Source organism: Myxine glutinosa, chromosome 7 (genome assembly GCF_964187855.1).
Source record: "Myxine glutinosa chromosome 7, kmMyxGlut1.1, whole genome shotgun sequence".
NCBI classification, from domain to species: Eukaryota; Metazoa; Chordata; class Myxini; order Myxiniformes; family Myxinidae; genus Myxine; species Myxine glutinosa.
Genome location: NC_136267.1, coordinates 184,780,774 through 184,806,853, shown reverse-complemented (window position 1 = coordinate 184,806,853; position 26,080 = coordinate 184,780,774). Strand labels below are relative to the sequence as shown.

General features: G+C 36.4%; 1 protein-coding gene across 1 annotated transcript in view; it reads left to right on the top strand.

The window, feature by feature from the left end:
- Nucleotides 1–26,080, top strand: part of LOC137431891 (voltage-dependent L-type calcium channel subunit beta-1) — a 264,252-nt gene that overhangs the window by 113,021 nt on the left and 125,151 nt on the right. The window contains exons 3-4 of the mRNA XM_078782618.1: nt 13,565–13,687; nt 24,956–25,092. Of these exons, the coding sequence (XP_078638744.1) occupies nt 13,565–13,687; nt 24,956–25,092 (260 nt within the window). The remainder of the gene's footprint in view (nt 1–13,564; nt 13,688–24,955; nt 25,093–26,080) is intronic.

Sequence of the window (26,080 nt, the reverse complement as noted above, 5' to 3'; positions counted from 1 at the left end):
CGCATCTGAAACCTTGCCATTTACAAAGTTGAACGGCTCTGTTGACTCTGTCCTTAGGGGATGCGAGTGCTTTGACAGCTCATCTGCCATCCATTTTCGATCATCACTGTCCAGCTTTCGTCGTTTTGTGCCCTCTTTTTTATGGATGTGCCTTGTAGTTGATGCAGACTTCTCCTCCTCAGCTTGGTACATGGAATCAAATGCATCGGTGACTCTCTGGCAGAGGGGTACGACAGAATCCAGCAAGCCACCTGCTCGGCAGAGAGAGTCAGCCCAATGAGGCCACCCTTCACTTCCCATAGCGAATATAGGTTTGCTCCCTGAATTGATCTGTAGGCACCTAAAAACCCCACCTAGACACTAGAATCATCCGTCTAGCATGTTCCAATCAAATGATATGTCCATTTTCCTAGTTTGTCCCTATCGCATCGTAGCCATATTGGATTTCTGTTGCTAGGCAAAGTCAAAACTGAGTTTCCACAAGGGAAATGAATCAGCCACACTCAAAAACCCCACATAGGTAAAATAATCATCCTTCTAGCATATTCCAATCAAAAGTTATGGCCATTTTTATATTTCACCCATATTGGGCGATAGCCATCTTGGATTTATGCAAATTCTAAGAGTTGCCCAAAAATACCAAGCTGGCATCTGATTAATTTTGCATCTAGGACCACTATGGTTGATGAATCCATCAAAAAACCTTACAGTACCAACAATTTCCAGGTTCAGGATACGGCTACTGGACTAATAGCCGTTACAAAGAGGAATCTAACCGATTCTATCACAAGGTCCATACTATTCTTAACATGATCGATCTGACTGTGGAACCCTATTGAAAAACACAAGAAGTCATTTATTTGGGATGTTTTGCAATACAAGGAAACTTGGACACATAGGAAGCCATGAGGAATTCCACTTGTGCCATATGCACAGTCCTCACTCAATCCATCAATTTCATCTAATTTTACTTGATATCTACATCCGGTTTGAACTCTGTTTAGCTATCACAATGAAAATTCTACAAGAGGAATGTAGCTAGGTTATTGATATGCAATCCAATGATGGCTTACTCTCCAACCTACACTGTGGGTTATTTGGCACACACAACACATCTGCAGCTAGGACAGCCAGCTTGAAGAATTTCCCTTCATAAACAGACACGAGGCCTTGTGTGCTTGGTTGACTAAGACTTGGCATTGCTTTTTTTCTTTTTTTGCAACTTTCCCTCTTTCATGATGGAACACTGCAATTGCTGCAGAGACGGCTATTTCAGGTATTCTCCCGGGCTTCTGTAAGCAGCTTTTAGAACCTGGATGGAGATACCTACGTGGCTGTGACGTCACTGGAGGGAAGGTGGAATAGGTAATTGGGGCCATGCTGCCTCGCCTGGATACAGCATGGGAACTACATATAGATGTTATATAACATTCTCAATAACTGTTTCTGATTATATATATACAGATTTCTGATTCTATATATATACACAAACAATATGGCTGACAATTTCAATTAGGCAATTCCTTGATTGACATGGTTCCAAAAATTAAGATTTGTATTCCTGAACTTTGTTGCTTCGATTTCTGATTACCGAGCATTTCTCCCAGAAGAAGATGAAGTATTCCATCTTTGTGTGAGGGGTATTTATGATGCTGTTTTAAGTTAAAGAACCAATTTCTTGTTGTTATACTCACGATGTCCTTCTGGAATATATACATATGACCGAGCAACATTGAGTACTGGTACTGGCTCAAAGACTCAATCTTGTGCTCAATATGCATCTCAATCTTTAAGGTGCAGAGCAGGTGCAAGAGACAGGACAACCAGATTGTTGTTGTAATTGTGCATCACGTGACCCTCATGGGTAAACAGAACCAAACATAATTGGGAAGCATTTTCTATTCTTGGTACAATCCATTCATATTAGCTGTTGTGCTGTATATCACAGAGCAGTGATGTCAGAGAAAGTCAATTGGATGTATAATTACGATCTATTGTTGTTGGTTGTGTTGAAGAAACAATGAAATCTTGTGAATATTGACAAATTACAACACACATTTCAGGGAAGGACAAACAACCAGTCGAGTAGGTTTATCTGCCAAATGTCATTCAAACCTGGCCCTTTCCTTCGCTCGTTGCATGCCTCAAGAATTCCAATGGGGATAAGAAAAGCTGGAATTTCAATGGCTTGTGTATTCCTTCCGGCAACGATTCAAAGGCTCCGTGCAAAGTATTTTGAACGTGTAACAAGCTTTACGTCATCGGACAGAGGACGACCTACTTTTGGATGTCTATTCCGCACTAGACACCCACTCACCTCATTCATCATTAGTATTTCTGTATGACCGCATCGTCTTGGATACACTTTCCTCTGTCGTCTCATCTCGGCTCCTGAGGATTGAAACTCCAAAGACTAATAGGGTGTGAATGAGTATTCAATTTACCTTCTGGATATAGGATGAATTCAAATTTTCCAACAGCTTTTCCAACATAAATTGGCTATGGTGGTGTAATCGTGACGTTAATCAATTGGCATCCCATATATTGTGAATTCAACTCGTGGAATGTGGCAATATTTAGAATTTAGATTTAAAATATTTGGAAACCAAACTGTTAGATTTTCCAATTTTTCCAAGAGATTTTCCAATTATTTTTCCAAGTCCAAGAGATTTTCCAATTTTTCCAAGTCCAAGAGATTTTCCAATTTCTCCAAGTCCAAGAGATTTTCCAAGTTTTTCCAAGAGATTTCCCAATTATTTTTCCAAGTCCAAGAGATTTTCCAATTTTTCCAAGTCCAAGAGATTTTCCAAGTTTTCCAAGTCCAAGAGATTTTCCAAGTTTTCCAAGTCCAAGAGATTTTCCAATTTTTCCAAGGCCAAGAGATTTCCAAGTTTTTCCAAGAGATTTTTCCAAGGCCAAAAGATTTTCCAAGTTTTTCCAAGAGATTTTCCAATTTTTCCAAGAGATTTTCCAATTTTTCCAAGTCCAAGAGATTTCCCAATTATTTTTCCAAGTCCAAGAGATTTCCCAATTATTTTTCCAAGTCCAAGAGATTTTCCAATTTTTCCAAGTCCAAGAGATTTTCCAAGTTTTTCCAAGAGATTTTCCAATTTTTCCAAGGCCAAGAGATTTTCCAAGAGATTTTTCCAAGGCCAAGAGATTTTCCAAGTCCAAGAGATTTTCCAATTTATCCAAGTCCAAGAGATTTTCCAATTTTTCGAAGAGATTTTCCAATTTTTCCAAGTCCAAGAGATTTCCCAATTATTTTTCCAAGTCCAAGAGATTTTCCAAGTTTTTCCAAGAGATTTTCCAATTTTTCCAAGGCCAAGAGATTTTCAAAGTTTTTCCAAGAGATTTCCAATGTATCCAAGTCCAAGAGATTTTCCAATGTATCCAAGTCCAAGAGATTTTCCAATTTTTCCAAGGCCAAGAGATTTTCCAAGTTTTTCCAAGAGATTTTCCAATTTTTCCAAGTCCAAGAGATTTCCCAAGTTTTTCAAGTCCAAGAGATTTCCCAAGTTTTTCCAAGAGATTTCCCAATTATTTTTCCAAGTCCAAGAGATTTCCCAATTATTTTTCCAAGTCCAAGAGATTTCCCAATTATTTTTCCAAGTCCAAGAGATTTTCCAATTTTTCCAAGTCCAAGAGATTTTCCAAGTTTTTCCAAGAGATTTTCCAATTTTTCCAAGGCCAAGAGATTTTCCAAGAGATTTTTCCAAGGCCAAGAGATTTTCCAAGTCCAAGAGATTTTCCAATTTATCCAAGTCCAAGAGATTTTCCAATTTTTCGAAGAGATTTTCCAATTTTTCCAAGTCCAAGAGATTTCCCAATTATTTTTCCAAGTCCAAGAGATTTTCCAAGTTTTTCCAAGAGATTTTCCAATTTTTCCAAGGCCAAGAGATTTTCAAAGTTTTTCCAAGAGATTTCCAATGTATCCAAGTCCAAGAGATTTTCCAATGTATCCAAGTCCAAGAGATTTTCCAATTTTTCCAAGGCCAAGAGATTTTCCAAGTTTTTCCAAGAGATTTTCCAATTTTTCCAAGGCCAAGAGATTTTCCAATTTTTCCAAGGCCAAGAGATTTTCCAATTTTTCCAAGAGATTTTCCAATTATTTTTCCAAGTCCAAGAGATTTTCCAATTTTTCCAAGTCCAAGAGATTTTCCAATTTCTCCAAGTCCAAGAGATTTTCCAAGTTTTTCCAAGAGATTTCCCAATTATTTTTCCAAGTCCAAGAGATTTTCCAATTTTTCCAAGTCCAAGAGATTTTCCAAGTTTTCCAAGTCCAAGAGATTTTCCAAGTTTTCCAAGTCCAAGAGATTTTCCAATTTTTCCAAGGCCAAGAGATTTCCAAGTTTTTCCAAGAGATTTTTCCAAGGCCAAAAGATTTTCCAAGTTTTTCCAAGAGATTTTCCAATTTTTCCAAGAGATTTTCCAATTTTTCCAAGTCCAAGAGATTTCCCAATTATTTTTCCAAGTCCAAGAGATTTCCCAATTATTTTTCCAAGTCCAAGAGATTTTCCAATTTTTCCAAGTCCAAGAGATTTTCCAAGTTTTTCCAAGAGATTTTCCAATTTTTCCAAGGCCAAGAGATTTTCCAAGAGATTTTTCCAAGGCCAAGAGATTTTCCAAGTCCAAGAGATTTTCCAATTTATCCAAGTCCAAGAGATTTTCCAATTTTTCGAAGAGATTTTCCAATTTTTCCAAGTCCAAGAGATTTCCCAATTATTTTTCCAAGTCCAAGAGATTTTCCAAGTTTTTCCAAGAGATTTTCCAATTTTTCCAAGGCCAAGAGATTTTCAAAGTTTTTCCAAGAGATTTCCAATGTATCCAAGTCCAAGAGATTTTCCAATGTATCCAAGTCCAAGAGATTTTCCAATTTTTCCAAGGCCAAGAGATTTTCCAAGTTTTTCCAAGAGATTTTCCAATTTTTCCAAGTCCAAGAGATTTCCCAAGTTTTTCAAGTCCAAGAGATTTCCCAAGTTTTTCCAAGAGATTTCCCAATTATTTTTCCAAGTCCAAGAGATTTCCCAATTATTTTTCCAAGTCCAAGAGATTTCCCAATTATTTTTCCAAGTCCAAGAGATTTTCCAATTTTTCCAAGTCCAAGAGATTTTCCAAGTTTTTCCAAGAGATTTTCCAATTTTTCCAAGGCCAAGAGATTTTCCAAGAGATTTTTCCAAGGCCAAGAGATTTTCCAAGTCCAAGAGATTTTCCAATTTATCCAAGTCCAAGAGATTTTCCAATTTTTCGAAGAGATTTTCCAATTTTTCCAAGTCCAAGAGATTTCCCAATTATTTTTCCAAGTCCAAGAGATTTTCCAAGTTTTTCCAAGAGATTTTCCAATTTTTCCAAGGCCAAGAGATTTTCAAAGTTTTTCCAAGAGATTTCCAATGTATCCAAGTCCAAGAGATTTTCCAATGTATCCAAGTCCAAGAGATTTTCCAATTTTTCCAAGGCCAAGAGATTTTCCAAGTTTTTCCAAGAGATTTTCCAATTTTTCCAAGTCCAAGAGATTTCCCAAGTTTTTCAAGTCCAAGAGATTTCCCAAGTTTTTCCAAGAGATTTTCCAATTTCTCCAAGTCCAAGGGATTTTCCAAGTTTTTCCAAGAGATTTTCCAATTTTTCCAAGGTCAAGAGATTTTCAAAGTTTTTCCAAGAGATTTTCCAATTTTTCCAAGAGATTTTCCAGGTCTTCTACTGGAATGTTGATTATTTTTTTTATTTTTTTTACCCCAGCTCTAGCTTATTAATGCTCTACCTGGAGGTTGATATACCTGTCCTGCCTACTCTGACTTACACATGCTGCTACTAATTCGCACTTTGTGCTTCAGGCAAAGTGACCAACTGCGACTCCTCTGATCTCGCTCCCTTTGCTCTCTCAGCAATCAGACACTCCTAAGAAACTTCAGGATGTATGCATTCCTTCAGTATTCCCGTCCTGGTGTTCCTAAAATCCAAACTAACTTTTTTTTTTTTTTATACAAGATCGAGACTCGTGAAAGAGCTAACATTAATCACACAAAAAGTCAAACCGACACATAAAACACAAAATAAGGGGAGCGGTAGACAAGATGGGGAGAGAGGGGGAAGGGCACAAACACAACATTTGAGAGCAGGGACATCGGGAGAAATGTGGGAGGGGGAGGTGGGAGAGGTATAAAACATATCAACACTGCTAGGACTTCCAGGAAAGAAGTTGGAATTTCAAAAAGGTGTATCTGGGGTGAATTTGCGGGGGTAGAAAAGATCAAGGTTTTGGATGGGGGAAGATAAGAGATGGTGGTAAACAGCTGTTTTAAAGACCTGGAGGGAGGAGAGGGATTGAAGGGAGTGAGGGAGTTTGTTCCAGAGGCGGGAGAAAAGGGGAATGAAGGAGTGAAGGTGAGCAGAAAGTCTTGATTTTGGCAGTTTAACCATAAGAGGGTTGCAGGCAGATGTTGTGCGACCTGTAGGAATATTTGGGGGACAGAGCACAGATAGAGCTGGGGGAGCAAGGCCGGAGAGGAGTCGGTAGAAGACACTGCTGCACATCTCAACTGTCCCGTTCCTTGCTTCTCCCTTCTGTGGAGTCGTCTTCCTGAGGCTAATCGATTCTACCCTTCCCTCCAGAAATTCAAGCAGTTCAGTGCAACACCACGCCATGTCACCCCTCTATCCTTACCCACAATATTGTGTTACCCTCATCAAAACGGGGGTCAAAATGGGCACTTCCTGAACTTAAAATCAGGTATTTGATGAACGTAACTCCCATATTTGCAGCTTACTATTTCCTCCCCTCCTCTCCCTTTTCTTGTCATGTTTATTCATTCCCTTGCTCATTGTGTCCAACTTATTGTGTTCTTCCATGAGCCTCGATCTTGTAAAGAAAGAAACGAAACACTTAATGCCCTCAAGGCAACTTGTGATGGGCAACAAAACCCAGTGGTGCCCTCAATCCTTAAATTAATCAAATAAATAACGGTTTGGCCTCCAAGTATAGAAAGCATGCTCTATTTTTAACTGTGGAAATTTAACTAAAGTTGTTTCGTTTTTGTTTTTTCTTTTGGCAAAATGCAAAAATGTTTTGCAGGTGAAGTCGCAAATGAAGCTGCATTTTTTTCTGGAATACTTTATACAAGGGAATGTATTTCCAGAAAGAAAGGTAATAAGAGGAATGTGGGGTTGCTGGATACATACATGGCAGGATAATTAATACTTGTTCCAATAAGTATCAGTATCTTGCGATCATTCTTTTTACTCGGTACCTCGTCTAATACTAGTACAATAATCCGGAATGTGCAGTTGAGTCATATGAAGTAGCTCCCACAATGCCCAGCAGCCATTGGCTTATCGACCAACGCATGCTTTAAATAGTTTGGAATGCGCACCAGAGCATCTTGATCCCCCAAATATTTGTTCTCCAAAGTAGGAACCTCATTGGCCACCCATAGCTCCACCCCCTTGGGAGCCTACAATGTTTTTCAGTTTTAAGTCTTTCTTTCCTGACGACCAGAGAGTCTACCTTACACTCATTATGGGGAATACCTTACATTATTATAATAATAATAATAATAATAATGATACATTTATTTTATATAGCGCTTTTCAAGAGGCCCAAAGGCGCTTTGACAAAGTACAAAAAAACAAGTGCAAAAAGACAAAAAATCAACAGGTAAATAATCAAAGCAAAAGGAGGGAGCAGGAGAGGAGATAGTCAGGGGTTAAATGCTGTGGGTTAAATGTTGAATGCAGTGTTGAACAGGTGGGTCTTGAGTGATGTTTTGAATGTGGTGAGTGAGGAGGAGTCTCTGATGGTGTGAGGTAGCGAGTTCCAGAGGGTGGGAGCAGCGATGGAGAAGGCCCTATCCCCCCAGGATCTGAATTTGGTCCGGATGGAGGGGGGGGGGGGGGTCAGGAGCTTGGTACCAGCAGAGCGGAGGTTGCGGGTGGGAGTGTGTCTGCAGAGGTCAGCCAGGTAGGATGGGGCCAGGTTATGGAGGGCTTTATAGGTCAAGAGGAGGATTTTGTACTGGATTCTCTGGGGGATGGGGAGCCAGTGAAGCTTATAAAGGACGGGGGTGATGTGGTCACGGGTCCGGGAACATTATGGAATGAGAGTACTCATTGGTAGAAAATACTCATTATGGGGAATACCTTACACTCATTATGGGGAATTTTGCCTTACACTCATTATGGGGAATTTTGCCTTACACTCATTATGGGGAATTTTGCCTCACACTCATTATGGGGAATTTTGCCTTACGCTCATTATGGGGAATTTTGCCTTACACTTATTATGGGGAATTTTGCCTTACACTCATTATGGTGAATTTTGCCTTACACTCATTATGGGGAATTTTGCCTCACACTCATTATGGGAATTTTGCCTTACACTCATTATGGGGAATTTTGCCTTACACTCATTATGGGGAATTTTGCCTTTCACTCATTGTGGGGAATTTTGCCTTACACTTATTATGGGGAATTTTGCCTTACACTCATTATGGGGAATTTTGCCTTACACTCATTATGGGGAATTTTGCCTTACACTCATTATGGGGAATTTTGCCTTACACTCATTATGGGGAATTTTGCCTTACACTCATTATGGGTAATTTTGCCTTACACTCATTATGGGTAATTTTGCCTTACACTCATTATGGGGAATTTTGCCTTGCACTCATTATGGGGAATTTTGCCTTACACTCATTATGGGGAATTTTGCCTCACACTCATTATGGGGAATTTTGCCTTACACTCATTATGGGGAATTTTGCCTTACGCTCATTATGGGGAATTTTGCCTTACACTTATTATGGGGAATTTTGCCTTATACTCATTATGGGGAATTTTGCCTTGCACTCATTATGGGGAATTTTGCCTTACACTCATTATGGGGAATTTTGCCTCACACTCATTATGGGGAATTTTGCCTTACACTCATTATGGGGAATTTTGCCTTACGCTCATTATGGGGAATTTTGCCTTACACTTATTATGGGGAATTTTGCCTTATACTCATTATGGGGAATTTTGCCTTACACTCATTGTGGGGAATTTTGCCTTACACTCATTATGGGGAATTTTGCCTTACACTCATTATGGGGAATTTTGCCTTACACTCATTATGGGGAATTTTGCCTCACACTCATTATGGGGAATTTTGCCTTACACTCATTATGGGGAATTTTGCCTTACACTCATTATGGGGAATTTTGCCTTACACTCATTATGGGGAATTTTGCCTTCCACTTATTATGGGGAATTTTGCCTTACACATTATGGGGAATTTTGCCTTACACTCATTATGGGGAATTTTGCCTTACACTCATTATGGGGAATTTTGCCTCACACTCATTATGGGGAATTTTGCCTTGCACTCATTATGGGGAATTTTGCCTTACACTCATTATGGGGAATTTTGCCTTACACTCATTGTGCGGAATTTTGTCTTACACTTATTATGGGGAATTTTGCCTTACACTCATTATGGGGAATTTTGCCTTACACTCATTATGGGGAATTTTGCCTTACACTCATTATGGGGAATTTTGCCTTACACTCATTATGGGGAATTTTGCCTTACACTAATTATGGGGAATTTTGCCTTACACTCATTATGGGGAATTTTGCCTTACACTCATTATGGGGAATTTTGCCTTACACTCATTAAGGGGAATTTTGCCTTACACTCATTATGGGGAATTTTGCCTTACACTCATTATGGGGAATTTTGCCTTACACTCATTATGGGGAATTTTGCCTCACACTCATTATGGGGAATTTTGCCTTACACTCATTATGGGGAATTTTGCCTTACGCTCATTATGGGGAATTTTGCCTTACACTTATTATGGGGAATTTTGCCTTATACTCATTATGGGGAATTTTGCCTTACACTCATTGTGGGGAATTTTGCCTTACACACATTATGGGGAATTTTGCCTCACACTCATTATGTGGAATTTTGCCTTACACTCATTATGGGGAATTTTGCCTTACACTCATTGTGGGGAATTTTGACTTACACTCATTATGGGGAATTTTGCCCTTACACACAGGTTGGTGGTCTCTCTGTCTTACACCACCTATTCCCTCCACATTATGTTTCCGTCTCTGTCTGACTGTCTGTGTGTTTGTTACGTCACAGATGTACTTTGCCAAGTATGTTGGTCTGTAGTGTCTGTTCGTTTGTCTGTTCGTTGCACAATTTTTGTCCACAGTTTTGAAGCAATCGTTCTGATTTTTTTTGTCTACGTAGGTGACCGGCCAAGGACAGCAATGCGCATTTTTGGTTAGAATCCTGACGTGAATGTGGATCGTGGAATTTTTAAAGTGATTCTGCGTCATTAAGAGATAGGGCAACAAACGATATGAAGCACGATATTTCAAAAAGTTATAGATGGATTCAGATGTAACTTGGTGGACAGGTTGGGTGTCTGGCAAGGACAATTCGATTTGGGTTTGCATGTGAAGTTTCAAACTAGTTTGTTTCAAAAACAAAAACGCAGAAGGAAAAAAAACTGATCTGTTTAAAAAAAGATGCCTTTTCCGTTTCCAAAAAAACCCCTAAATTCCATTGTGGAAAAAAATGGAAATTGTGGAAAATTGTGCAAAATGGAAAAAATGGGAAAATAAGCTTTATTTGGGAACTTGAATTTAAAAATTTAATTTCCCTGAAGTCTGTGCACCCCAAATCCTGGGTCTGGTCATGTTGGATGTTTCCGACCTCATGCGTGTCTCCTTTAGTTCAACAAAGCTCAGGTTTTCCAGACCAGATCTGTCATGTCTTTCTGTTATCGTTTCATCCCCGTGTTGTTACCTCCGCCACCAAAGGTGGGTGGAGGTTATGTTTTCACCCTTGTCTGTCTGTCTGTATGTATGTCTGTCTGTTTGTCTGTTTTTGTTTGTGAACAAAATATCTCAAAAAGTTGTGGACAGATTCTGACGAAATTTGGCAGAGATGTAGCGTATGTGACAAGGACGAAATGATTAAATTTTGGTGAAGATCCGGATTCGGATCCGGATACTAGAAATTTTAAAGTGATTCTTCACCATTGGGAGAAAGGGCCAAAAACGATACATAGCAGGATATCTCAAAAAGTTGTGGACGGATTTGAACGAAACTTGGTGGACTGGTTGTGTGTCTGACAAGGACGAAATGGTTAGATTTTGGTGAAGATTCGGATCCGGCTAGTATAATGTTTACGCGATTTTTCACCATTGGGAGATAGGGCCCAAAAATGATACATAGCAGGATACCTCAAAAAGTTGTGGACAGATGATTTCAATTAAATGATTCTGTATTGTGATTTTCTGGTCTACTCTGGGATAAAAAACGTAAACTGTTCACCTGGTGGAGGTGTGCTCTCTCCTGAGTGCTGTTCTAGTTTTCGGGTTCCCATCCAGTTTCCCATGTTTTCCGATACCTTGTTGCGGTGTATTATAACATTCGTATTATTGTGATTGTTCGGCCTCAGCAGGTGAGCATGCCAGTTCTGTCTCTGCTCTTACACTTACCTCATTCAGCTTTCTTTATCCCCAGAGCTCTTTTTAGAGTTCCTCAACTTGATGTTATTTCCATCCTCTTCGCTTAAAAACAAAAAAAAACAAAAACAACATTTCACTCCAGAATATCATGACCTCATTCTTCCTGTTCATTATTTTATCCTTTTCAATCTCGATACTTCCTAAATGAACTAACATTCCTCCAAATTGAACTAATTTGCTTCTTACTTAAAAACTCGTAATAACATTTTAAAATGCTTCATTTGCCATATCGCTAAATCAGGAACATCAACATGGTTTTCTTCTTCATCTCTATCAATTCCTCTTCTTTCTCCTTAGTTTTTATTCCCAAACCTGTTGAACTCACAAACCCTCTGCCCATTGAACTTCCCTCCATATATAGAGCAAAACCTTTCTCCGTGCCTTCAATAACTCCTCATTTTACTCCTCATTTTACACCTCATTTTACTCCTCTTTTGGTTTATCTGAATTGGGGATCACAAAAAGTCTAGTCTGTAGAGGTTCACTGCACATGACCATCAACTCCCATTCACCTCTGTTAACGGTGTCAAACCCCTTCAACATCAGTACCCTCCCCATCATCATCTACACGTGTGCATACTCCCAACCCGAACCACCTATCGATATCTCCCAATTCAGCATTCCTCCACCTCATATCCCGATCCCAGCTTCATGTTCGGTCGCCGTTCCCAGTTTCCCACACACCCTTGGCTCCTCCCATCTCCCCTCACCCCTTCCATAACCCCTTGCCTCACCCTCTCACATATTCTTCCTCCCCTACCATTCCTAGCTCCCCATTCCTCCCCCCCCCCCATCTCATCAAATTCTCCCTCACCTCACACTCCAATTTCCACCCGACACAGTTGTTGCCTTCACATTTTCTCCTTGGCCCCACCCTCACTCAGCTTCTTCCTCACCCCACACCGCCCAACACACCCCCACTCCCCATGCCTCCCTATGTCGCCCTTCCATTTCACATCTTCTCCCGCACCCCACCACCTCTCCAAGGTCCTCCTCATCCTCTATACATTCCAGCACCCTGCCAACAGTGCCTCTACCTGTCCCTAACTGTGTGAACCTCCAACATGTGAGGTCTCTGCAACAACCTGACAGATCTCTCAACACAAGTTGCTGCTGATAAACCGGACATTATCTCCACACAAGACGTCCCTGATACTTTCATGTCTATTTTCAGTCTTTGGTGTATTTTTGGTCTTTTGGTTCTGTAAGGGTCTTCTGAGTCTTTTGGGTCCTCTGGGTATTTTAGGTCTTTAAGAGTCTTCAGGGTCTTCAGGGTATTTTAGTTCGCTTGGGTCTTCAGGGTATTTTGGGCCTTCAGGGTCTTTTGGGTCCTCTGGGTCTTTTGAGTCTTTAAGGGTCTTTTGGTTCTCTTGGGTCTTCAGGGTCTTTTGGGTCTTCAGGTGTTGTTAAGCATCTTTGGAATATTTTCAGTCTTCGGGGTCTTTTGGGTCTTCAGGTTATTTTGGGTCTTTGGGATCCATTGGGTCAGTTCAGTCTTTTAGGTCTTTGGAGTCTTTAAGGGTCTTTGGAGTATCTTGGGTCTTTTGGGTCCTCTGGGTCTTTAAGGGTCTTTGGGATATTTTGGGTCCTCTGGTTCTCTTGGGCCTTTGGGGTCTTTAAGGGTCGACAGGGACTTTTAGATTATCTGGGTCCTCGGGGTATTTTGGGTCCTCTGGGTCTTATCGGTCTTGTAAGGTCCTCGGGGCGTTGAGGGGGTGGGGGAGGGTCTTTTGGGTCCTCTGGGTACTTTGGGTTAAGTATTTGAGGTTACGTTTGTGGGTGGAGTCATGTCAGCTGTCCAACCAATGGGTGAAGAGCGGACATACATACATACAAACACTTGCTCCATTATATATAGATGTCCACCTGCATTTTGTTTACTCTGCTCATTGTTCTCATCTAATATAAAATAACATGTCATACTTAGTGTACTGCAGACTGCAGACCACCTCTATCAGTGATTAACTTCCACAATTTCTCCTTCAATCCCTACCCCCCTCCCCCCCCCCCCCCCCCCCCACAATACAATTTGCAGACAAAGCCAGTGGCGTTCACCGTGAGAACAAACGTCTCCTACAATGGCTTCCATGAAGAGGACGTTCCTATACATGGTGCAGCAGTCTCGTTTGAGGCAAAAGATTTTCTGCACATCAAGGAGGTGCAGATATCTCAGATGGACAGTTATCCACTGCTCTAACGAGCTTCAAACGTTTACAGGTCCAACCGAGGGCTACAAAAGATGTAATAAGTGACATTTGCATTAATTTAGAGGATTTTGTAATAATTTTACACAAAACTACTCTGGATAAAATAATTTAAACATGTTCATTTAAATATATCAATAATAATGGTGATGAAGCTTCAATAACAGTGGTTTAAAATCTTCAATAATAATGGTTATGAAGCTTCAATAATAGTGAATATAAAGCTTCAATAATAATGGGTGTAAAGCTTCAATAATAATGGATGTAAAGCTTCAATAATAGTGATTATAAAGCTTCAATAATAATGGGTGTAAAGCTTCAATAATAATGGATGTAAAATTTCAATAATAATGGTTATAAAGCTTCAATAACATTGGGTGTAAAGCTTCAATAATAATGGTTATAAAGCTTCAATAATAATGGGTGTAAATCTTCAATAATAATGGGTGTAAAGCTTCAATAATAATGGGTGTAACGCTTCAATAATAATGGGTGTAAAGCTTCAATAATAATGGGTGTAAAGCTTCAATAATAATGTGTGTAAAGCTTCAATAATAATGGGTGCAAAGCTTCAATAATAATGGGTGTAAAGCTTCAATAATAATGGGTGTAAAGCTTCAATAATAATGGGTGTAAAGCTTTAATAATAATAGATGTAAAGCTTCAATAATAGTGGTTATAAAGCTTAAATAATAATGGGTATAAAGCTTAAATAATAGAGGTTATAAAGCTTCAATAATAATGGGTGTAAAGCTTCAATAATAATGGGTGTAAAGCTTCAATAATAATGGGTGTAAAGCTTTAATAATAATGGGTGAAAAGCTTCAATAATAATGGGTATAAAGCTTCAATAATAGTGATTATAAAGCTTCAATAATAATGGATGCAAAGCTTCAATAATACTGGTTACAAAGCTTAAATAATAGTGGTTATAAAGCTTAAATAATAGAGGTTATTAAGCTTCAATAATAATGGGTGTAAAGCTTCAATAATAATGGGTGTAAAGCTTCAATAATAGTGATTATAAAGCCTCAATAATAATGGATGCAAAGCTTCAATAATAGTGGTTACAAAGCTAAAATAATAATGGGTGTAAAGCTTCAATAATAATGGGTGTAAAGCTTCAATAATAGTGGTTATAAAGCTTCAATAATAATGGATGCAAAGCTTCAATAATAGTGGTTATAAAGCTTAAATAATAATGGATGCAAAGCTTCAATAATAGTGGTTATAAAGCTTAAATAATAGTGGTTATAAAGCTTAAATAATAGAGGTTATAAAGCTTCAATAATAATGGGTATAAAGCTTCAATAATAATGGGTATAAAGCTGCAATAATAATGGGTATAAAGCTTCAATAATAATGGGTATAAAGCTTCAATAATAATGGGTGTAAAGCTTCAATAATAATGGGTGTAAAGCTTCAATAATAATGGGTGTAAAGCTTCAATAATAATGGGTGTAAAGCTTCAATAATAATGGGTGTAAAGCTTCAATAATAATGGGTGTAAAGCTTCAATAATAATGGGTGTAAAGCTTCAATAATAATGGGTGTAAAGCTTCAATAATAATGGGTATAAAGCTTCAATAATAGTGATTATAAAGCTTCAATAATAATGGATGCAAAGCTTCAATAATAGTGGTTACAAAGCTTAAATAACAGTGGTTATAAAGCTAAAATAATAATGGGTGTAAAGCTTCAATAATAATGGGTGTAAAGCTTCAATAATAATGGGTGTAAAGCTTCAATAATAATGGGTGTAAAGCTTCAATAATAATGGGTGTAAAGCTTCAATAATAATGTGTGTAAAGCTTCAATAATAATGGGTGTAAAGCTTCAATAATAATGGGTGTAAAGCTTCAATAATAATGGGTGTAAAGCTTCAATAATAATGGGTGTAAAGCTTCAATAATAATGTGTGTAAAGCTTCAATAATAATGGGTGTAAAGCTTCAATAATAATGGGTGCAAAGCTTCAATAATAATGGGTGTAAAGCTTCAATAATAATGGGTGTAAAGCTTCAATAATAATGGGTGTAAAGCTTCAATAATAATGGGTGTAAAGCTTTAATAATAATAGATGTAAAGCTTCAATAATAGTGGTTATAAAGCTTAAATAAGAATGGGTATAAAGCTTAAATAATAGAGGTTATAAAGCTTCAATAATAATGGGTGTAAAGCTTCAATAATAATGGGTATAAAGCTTCAATAATAATGGGTGTAAAGCTTCAATAATAATGGGTGTAAAGCTTCAATAATAATGGGTGTAAAGCTTCAATAATAATGGGTGTAAAGCTTCAATAATAATGGGTGTAAAGCTTCAATAATAATGGGTGTAAAGCTTTAATAATAATGGGTATAAAGCTTCAATAATAGTGATTATAAAGCTTCAATAATAATGGATGCAAAGCTTCAATAATAGTGGTTACAAAGCTTAAATAATAGTGGCTATAAAGCTTAAATAATAGAGGTTATAAAGCTTCAATAATAATGGGTATAAAGCTTCAATAATAATGGGTATAAAGCTTCAATAATAATGGGTGTAAGGCTTCAATAATAATGGGTGTAAAGCTTCAATAATAATGGGTGTAAAGCTTCAATAATAATGGGTGTAAAGCTTTAATAATAATGGGTATAAAGCTTTAATAATAATGGGTGTAAAGCTTCAATAATAATGGGTGTAAAGCTTCAATAATAATGGGTGTAAAGCTTCAATAATAATGGGTATAAAGCTTCAATAATAATGGGTGTAAAGCTTCAATAATAATGGTTGTAAAGCTTCAATAATAATGGGTGTAAAGCTTTAATAATAATAGATGTAAAGCTTCAATAATAGTGGTTATAAAGCTTAAATAATAATGGGTATAAAGCTTAAATAATAGAGGTTATAAAGCTTCAATAATAATGGGTGTAAAGCTTCAATAATAGTGATTATAAAGCTTCAATAATAATGGGTGTAAAGCTTCAATAATAGTGATTATAAAGCTTCAATAATAATGGATGCAAAGCTTCAATAATAGTGGTTACAAAGCTTAAATAATAATGGGTGTAAAGCTTCAATAATAATGGGTGTAACGCTTCAATAATAGTGGTTCTAAAGCTTCAATAATAATGGGTGTAAAGCTTCAATAATAGTGGTTATAAAGCCTCAATAATAATGGATGCATAGCTTCAATAATAATGGATGCAAAGCTTCAATAATAGTGGATGCAAAGCTTCAATAATAATGGGTTTAAAGCTTCAATAATAATCGTTATAAAGCTTCAATAATAATGGGTGTAAATCTTCAATAATAATTAATGGGTGTAAAGCTTCAATAATAATGGGTGTAACGCTTCAATAATAATGGGTGGAAAGCTTCAATAATAATGGGTGTAAAGCTTCAATAATAATGTGTGTAAAGCTTCAATAATAATGGGTGCAAAGCTTCAATAATAATGGGTGTAAAGCTTCAATAATAATGGGTGTAAAGCTTCAATAATAATGGGTGTAAAGCTTTAATAATAATAGATGTAAAGCTTCAATAATAGTGGTTATAAAGCTTAAATAATAGAGGTTATAAAGCTTCAATAATAATGGGTGTAAAGCTTCAATAATAATGGGTATAAAGCTTCAACAATAATGGGTGTAAAGCTTCAATAATAATGGGTGTAAAGCTTCAATAATAATGGGTGTAAAGCTTCAATAATAATGGGTGTAAAGCTTCAATAATAATGGGTGTAAAGCTTTAATAATAATGGGTATAAAGCTTCAATAATAGTGATTATAAAGCTTCAATAATAATGGATGCAAAGCTTCAATAATACTGGTTACAAAGCTTAAATAATAGTGGTTATAAAGCTTAAATAATAGAGGTTATAAAGCTTCAATAATAATGGGTATAAAGCTTCAATAATAATGGGTATAAAGCTTCAATAATAATGGGTGTAAAGCTTCAATAATAATGGGTGTAAAGCTTCAATAATAATGGGTGTAAAGCTTCAATAATAATGGGTGTAAAGCTTCAATAATAATGGGTGTAAAGCTTTAATAATAATGGGTATAAAGCTTCAATAATAATGGGTGTAAAGCTTTAATAATAATGGGTGTAAAGCTTCAATAATAATGGGTGTAAAGCTTTAATAATAATGGGTGTAAAGCTTCAATAATAATGGGTGTAAAGCTTCAATAATAACGGGTATAAAGCTTCAATAATAATGGGTGTAAAGCTTCAATAAAAATGGGTGTAAAGCTTCAATAATAATGGGTGTAAAGCTTCAATAATAATGGGTGTAAAGCTTCAATAATAATGGGTGTAAAGCTTCAATAATAATGGGTGTAAAACTTTAATAATAATGGGTATAAAGCTTCAATAATAGTGATTATAAAGCTTCAATAATAATGGATGCAAAGCTTCAATAATAGTGGTTACAAAGCTTAAATAATAGTGGTTATAAAGCTTAAATAATAGAGGTTATAAAGCTTCAATAATAATGGGTATAAAGCTTCAATAATAATGGGTATAAAGCTTCAATAATAATGGGTGTAAAGCTTCAATAATAATGGGTGTAAAGCTTCAATAATAATGGGTGTAAAGCTTCAATAATAATGGGTGTAAAGCTTCAATAATAATGGGTGTAAAGCTTTAATAATAATGGGTATAAAGCTTCAATAATAATGGGTGTAAAGCTTTTATAATAATGGGTGTAAAGCTTCAATAATAATGGGTGTAAAGCTTTAATAATAATGGGTGTAAAGCTTCAATAATAATGGGTGTAAAGTTTCAATAATAATGGGTGTAAAGCTTCAATAATAATGGGTGTAAAGTTTCAATAATAATGGGTGTAAAGCTTCAATAATAATGGGTGTAAAGCTTCAATAATAATGGGTATAAAGCTTCAATAATAATGGATGCAAAGCTTCAATAATAGTGGTTACAAAGCTTAAATAATAATGGGTATAAAGCTTAAATAATAGAGGTTACAAAGCTTCAATAATAATGGGTATAAAGCTTCAATAATAGTGGTTATAAAGCTTAAATAACAGTGGTTATAAAGCTTCAATAATAATGGGTGTAAAGCTTCAATAATAATGGGTGCAAAGCTTCAATAATAATGGGTGTAAAGCTTCAATAATAATGGGTGTAAAGCTTCAATAATAATGGGTATAAAGCTTCAATAATAGTGATTATAAAGCTTCAATAATAATGGATGCAAAGCTTCAATAATAATGGATGCAAAGCTTCAATAATAATGGATGCAAAGCTTCAATAATAGTGGATGCAAAGCTTCAATAATAATGGATGCAAAGCTTCAATAATAGTGGATGCAAAGCTTCAATAATAATGGATGCAAAGCTTCAATAATAATGGATGCAAAGCTTCAATAATAATGGATGCAAAGCTTCAATAATAATGGGTATAAAGCTTCAATAATAGTGGTTATAAAGCTTAAATAATAGAGGTTATAAAGCTTCAATAATAATGGGTGTAAAGCTTCAATAATAGTGATTATAAAGCTTCAATAATAATGGGTGTAAAGCTTCAATAATAGTGATTATAAAGCTTCAATAATAATGGATGCAAAGCTTCAATAATAGTGGTTACAAAGCTTAAATAATAATGGGTGTAAAGCTTCAATAATAATGGGTGTAAAGCTTCAATAATAGTGGTTCTAAAGCTTCAATAATAATGGGTGTAAAGCTTCAATAATAGTGGTTATAAAGCCTCAATAATAATGGATGCATAGCTTCAATAATAATGGATGCAAAGCTTCAATAATAGTGGATGCAAAGCTTCAATAATAATGGGTTTAAAGCTTCAATAATAATCGTTATAAAGCTTCAATAATAATGGGTGTAAATCTTCAATAATAATGGGTGTAAAGCTTCAATAATAATGGGTGTAACGCTTCAATAATAATGGGTGGAAAGCTTCAATAATAATGGGTGTAAAGCTTCAATAATAATGTGTGTAAAGCTTCAATAATAATGGGTGCAAAGCTTCAATAATAATGGGTGTAAAGCTTCAATAATAATGGGTGTAAAGCTTCAATAATAATGGGTGTAAAGCTTTAATAATAATAGATGTAAAGCTTCAATAATAGTGGTTATAAAGCTTAAATAATAGAGGTTATAAAGCTTCAATAATAATGGGTGTAAAGCTTCAATAATAATGGGTATAAAGCTTCAACAATAATGGGTGTAAAGCTTCAATAATAATGGGTGTAAAGCTTCAATAATAATGGGTGTAAAGCTTCAATAATAATGGGTGTAAAGCTTCAATAATAATGGGTGTAAAGCTTCAATAATAATGGGTGTAAAGCTTTAATAATAATGGGTATAAAGCTTCAATAATAGTGATTATAAAGCTTCAATAATAATGGATGCAAAGCTTCAATAATACTGGTTACAAAGCTTAAATAATAGTGGTTATAAAGCTTAAATAATAGAGGTTATAAAGCTTCAATAATAATGGGTATAAAGCTTCAATAATAATGGGTATAAAGCTTCAATAATAATGGGTGTAAAGCTTCAATAATAATGGGTGTAAAGCTTCAATAATAATGGGTGTAAAGCTTCAATAATAATGGGTGTAAAGCTTCAATAATAATGGGTGTAAAGCTTTAATAATAATGGGTATAAACCTTCAATAATAATGGATGTAAAGCTTTAATAATAATGGGTGTAAAGCTTCAATAATAATGGGTGTAAAGCTTTAATAATAATGGGTGTAAAGCTTCAATAATAATGGGTGTAAAGCTTCAATAATAATGGGTATAAAGCTTCAATAATAATGGGTGTAAAGCTTCAATAAAAATGGGTGTAAAGCTTCAATAATAATGGGTGTAAAGCTTTAATAATAATAGATGTAAAGCTTCAATAATAGTGGTTATGAAGCTTAAATAATAATGGGTATAAAGCTTAAATAATAGAGGTTATAAAGCTTCAATAATAATGGGTGTAAAGCTTCAATAATAATTGGTGTAAAGCTTCAATAATAGTGATTATAACGCTTCAATAATAATGGATGCAAAGCTTCAATAATAGTGGTTAAAAAGCTTAAATAATAATGGGTGTAAAGCTTCAATAATAATGGGTGTAAAGCTTCAATAATAGTGGTTATAAAGCTTCAATAATAATGGGTGTAAAGCTTCAATAATAGTGATTATAAAGCTTCAATAATAATGGATGCAAAGCTTCAATAATAGTGGTTATAAAGCTTAAATAATAGTGGTTATAAAGCTTAAATAATAGAGGTGAAAAGCTTAAATAACAGAGGTTATAAAGCTTCAATAATAATGGGTATAAAGCTTCAATAATAATGGGTGTAAAGCTTCAATAATAATGGGTGTAAAGCTTCAATAATAATGGGTGTAAAGCTTCAATAATAATGGGTGTAAAGCTTCAATAATAATGGGTGTAAAGCTTCAATAATAATGGGTGTAAAACTTTAATAATAATGGGTATAAAGCTTCAATAATAGTGATTATAAAGCTTCAATAATAATGGATGCAAAGCTTCAATAATAGTGGTTACAAAGCTTAAATAATAGTGGTTATAAAGCTTAAATAATAGAGGTTATAAAGCTTCAATAATAATGGGTATAAAGCTTCAATAATAATGGGTATAAAGCTTCAATAATAATGGGTGTAAAGCTTCAATAATAATGGGTGTAAAGCTTCAATAATAATGGGTGTAAAGCTTCAATAATAATGGGTGTAAAGCTTCAATAATAATGGGTGTAAAGCTTTAATAATAATGGGTATAAAGCTTCAATAATAATGGGTGTAAAGCTTTTATAATAATGGGTGTAAAGCTTCAATAATAATGGGTGTAAAGCTTTAATAATAATGGGTGTAAAGCTTCAATAATAATGGGTGTAAAGTTTCAATAATAATGGGTGTAAAGCTTCAATAATAATGGGTGTAAAGTTTCAATAATAATGGGTGTAAAGCTTCAATAATAATGGGTGTAAAGCTTCAATAATAATGGGTATAAAGCTTCAATAATAATGGATGCAAAGCTTCAATAATAGTGGTTACAAAGCTTAAATAATAATGGGTATAAAGCTTAAATAATAGAGGTTACAAAGCTTCAATAATAATGGGTATAAAGCTTCAATAGTAATGGGTATAAAGCTTCAATAATAGTGGTTATAAAGCTTAAATAACAGTGGTTATAAAGCTTCAATAATAATGGGTGTAAAGCTTCAATAATAATGGGTGCAAAGCTTCAATAATAATGGGTGTAAAGCTTCAATAATAATGGGTGTAAAGCTTCAATAATAATGGGTATAAAGCTTCAATAATAGTGATTATAAAGCTTCAATAATAATGGATGCAAAGCTTCAATAATAATGGATGCAAAGCTTCAATAATAATGGATGCAAAGCTTCAATAATAGTGGATGCAAAGCTTCAATAATAATGGATGCAAAGCTTCAATAATAGTGGATGCAAAGCTTCAATAATAATGGATGCAAAGCTTCAATAATAATGGATGCAAAGCTTCAATAATAATGGATGCAAAGCTTCAATAATAATGGGTATAAAGCTTCAATAATAGTGGTTATAAAGCTTAAATAACAGTGGTTATAAAGCTTCAATAATAATGGGTATAAAGCTTAAATAAAGCTTCAATTATATGTATTAAGTCAGAGACACATAAACAAACAAACTCTTATCGAATTATAGTATGATTGCTGAAATGTAACTCTCGTTTTCTGCAATTTTCTCAACATAATCCAAACTCTGCTCATGCCTAAATCACAGGACCATCGAAGCTCAGATATGTGTTCTACTATCATCATACTTTGATTACTGAAACTGAATGTCAACAGCCTTGGCTGCTTCATTTCTCAAGTCCTTACAACTAATTCATAATGTGTCTGCAAGACTCAGATTGCAGGCTCATAAATTTGATCACACCACTTTAATCCTCAAAACACTTCGCTGGAGTTTTCAAATGGATGGATTTTTAAATCCTCCTGATATCTCCAAAGCCAAACATAAATTGGTTCCTGCCAACATTTCTGATTAAAATACATCTTACACACCTGCAAAAACCTGTGATGAAATGAAGGGAATTCCTCGCATTCTCCTGGTAGTTGTCTGCGTCAGAGTGCCGACCCGTCCAGGATTGTGCCCAATAGTGTCGAAACTGCTATGGCAGCCCTATGCATCATCAGGATGCAAAAAGGAGTGGTCATCATCCTGGTGGTTGCTCGCACGTGGATGAGGTCTTTTGGTGATTGTGCATTTTTTCAAATTTTCTCGTCAAATGTGAAACTCTCTGCCTTTTAATATTCACACATCCTCGGCATCAATTACGGATTTACATCTATTACAATCCCATCCTTTTACAGGTTTTTTTCTTGGAATTTGGACTTTTCTTAACCTTTCTTGTTTTCTCTAGCGCCTTGAGATTGGACTTCTGAATAAGAATAAGAGATTGATTGATTTACTGAATGGTTGATCTTGGGTTCCGATTGTTTTCCGCATTGCACGAAGTGCACAAGGCTCTCTGCACTGCTCCGTGTCTTGTTCTCTCATAATAACGCCCTGAAGCATGGACATTTTAACCAAATCTGTTCATTTATGTTTGACGATAGAGGTAACATGTATGGGGTGTAGTGTAAAATGGAATTTTGAGATACCATGCTCATCGATTGAAGATTAAATATCGTGGTTGCCTTGACTTTAGTGCTTTGATTTTGTTTTTTCACTTTTCACAATTAACATACCTGTAATTGAGCACATGTGATATTGAGTTACACCTCAATGAATGACACTAATTCCTTGTAGCTTGCATACTGTTTTAGAGTATTTACCAAACCTTCACCAGACTCTGCATTTACGAAACTTACACCAGACTCGGTGGTGCAATGGTTAGACCCTTCGAGCGTTTGCTCCGAGTCTGGGAGGTCGGCAGTTCAAACTCCGGCCCTGTCATACCAAAGACGTTAAATATGGTACGTGCGGCTTCCTTGCGGTACGTTCAGCATTTAAAAGGTTAAGAGTCCGGACAATCCCCATAGGTTGGCACCCATGGGGAGAATGAAATTCCTCCTTAGGAAATGCCCCACTGAGTGTGGTGAGAAAAGTGGCGCCATTGTTGTGCCGTCTCGAGTACCCAGAGTTCCCCAGGAAGTGACGGCACGTCCCCCATGCTCAGTGGCTGGGTTTGCCTCGTCTGACAGTCGTGTGTGTGTGTGTGTGTGTGTGTGTGTGTGTGTGTGTGTGTGTGTGTGTGTGTGTGTGTGTGTGTGTGTGTGTGTGTGTGTGTGTGTGTGCGCGTGTGTGTGTGTGTGCCAGGTCGAATATGAGCCTTAGATCCTGTACAAAAATCTATACACTACAAAACTTAAAATGTGAGCAATAAGGAGGCACAGGAAAGAGCATGCAAAGGTATACAGTATGTGTGTTTTTGTGTAGAGTATGTGTAGAGGCCATATACATATTACTTTTTACACATATTTACACATAAGGAGTTTTTACCCCCACACGTTTTGGAAAAAAACACGGTATATTGTAATCGGCTTGTCTCTCTCTCTGTCCATCTTACGTCCATCTGTCACGCCATCTCCTCCTCAACGGTCGTGCAGAAATTTACCAAACATGGCAAGAAGACGTAAGAGCAATATCATTTTTGGCCCCAACCCCCCTCCCACTCCCCCTCGGGCAAAAGGTCAAATACCCAAAAATTCAATGACGGGCACATTTTACACATTTTCAATGAAACCTTGTATATGCGATCAGAATTGCGTGATGTATGAAATATGGAACTTTTAAAAATCTATCCCTCGTTCATGCCCTATGGGGTGGGAACTTAGGGTCGCAAGGGTAAAAATATGGGGGAATTTTAACTCAAAATTTTTTTTGAATTAAATTTAACTCTAAATTATAAAAAATATTAACTCGAGTTTTTTGTTATTATAAATGATAGGTTGACGTTCCACTTGAATTTGATACTGGGTCATTCCTGGTGGATCCTTTTGCTATCTTTGAACCTTGCTTTAGGTGGGAAGCACGAGAGTTTGCGATGGCGCACCATCAACTTCGCTCTCGTTTATTTTTTAATCCATTATTCACCTAAACTCCTGGCCTGTCTAATATTTGTGTTACTACAAAAAAAAAACTCTCAATAATGCCAATCGTTTATGTCATTATGAGTTGAGGACAGAGATTGAGACAACGGATGATGAGAGTCCATCTTTATGCAATCTCCACTCACTTGCCACACACAGAAGTATAACAACGACTGGTGGATTGGTCGGCTGGTCAAGGAGGGCTGTGAGATTGGCTTCATCCCGAGCCCGGTCAAGCTGGACCGTGTGCGGCATCAGCTGGAGCAGCGAGCCCGCCAGAGCCGCTTTCACGCCGGGTACGATATCGTAGCATGAGTGTTGAATCACATGGAAGAATCATCGTGAACATTATGAGCATATAATGCAGCTTTTCTGATTTTGATTTAAAATGTCATCAGGTTGTGTATTTGCAGTCATGGCTTCATAATCAAATAATGAATCAGACTTGCTTTGTGGGATCCATCTTACTATCTACCTTTGGCTGATGATGAAGTCTCTGGAATACACCACAATATCATGAATCTTCTTTTGATATACAGTACCTGTCATTTTCAATTCTTTACCCGACTATAAACTGTTGCATTTGTGCTTTGCAAGCTGGCTGTCTCATCTGCTTCCATTAGTTGGTGGAAGTTGAAGATTTTTTGGACAAAGTTTACAGGTGTGTTATCACTGTTAGTGAGGAAATTACAACTTTCCACCCAAATCACCTTCATTTGAATATTGGGCCTGGCAAACTGGTTGGTGAAAGGCTTGGGCTAAAAACTTTCCCAGGCCAAGCACAAGAAGTTGAAAGTATGGAGGTCGTTAAATAAGTCGAAGTAGTACAGAGTTGATTTTCACCATTAGGTATATTTTCATAAACTAGCAACGGTACCCGCCCTATGGGCGGGGCTCCAATTGGGAAGCCCAAATGAAAAGGCAAAATATCAGAAATTGAAGGGATTTATTTTATTTTAAATGATTCATATAAACATCCGTTGAATCATATCACACGCAAATCATTAAAATCTAAACAGTATCTTTAGAATTTCAATAAAAGCCACATCACTGTTCATATCGGTAAATATTATTCCATCGTGTTTCAAATCGTGATCGATACACTATGATCGTGAATCGTGATCCATAATCGTGATCGATACACTATGATCGTGAATCGTGATCGATAATCGTGTTCACAATCGCTGTGTCGTATGTACTCCCGAGACGTGTACCAAATTCCCGATACGTGTAACTGTACCAAATCAACAGTTAAAAGGATTTTGCTGTTACGGCCTTGGCAAG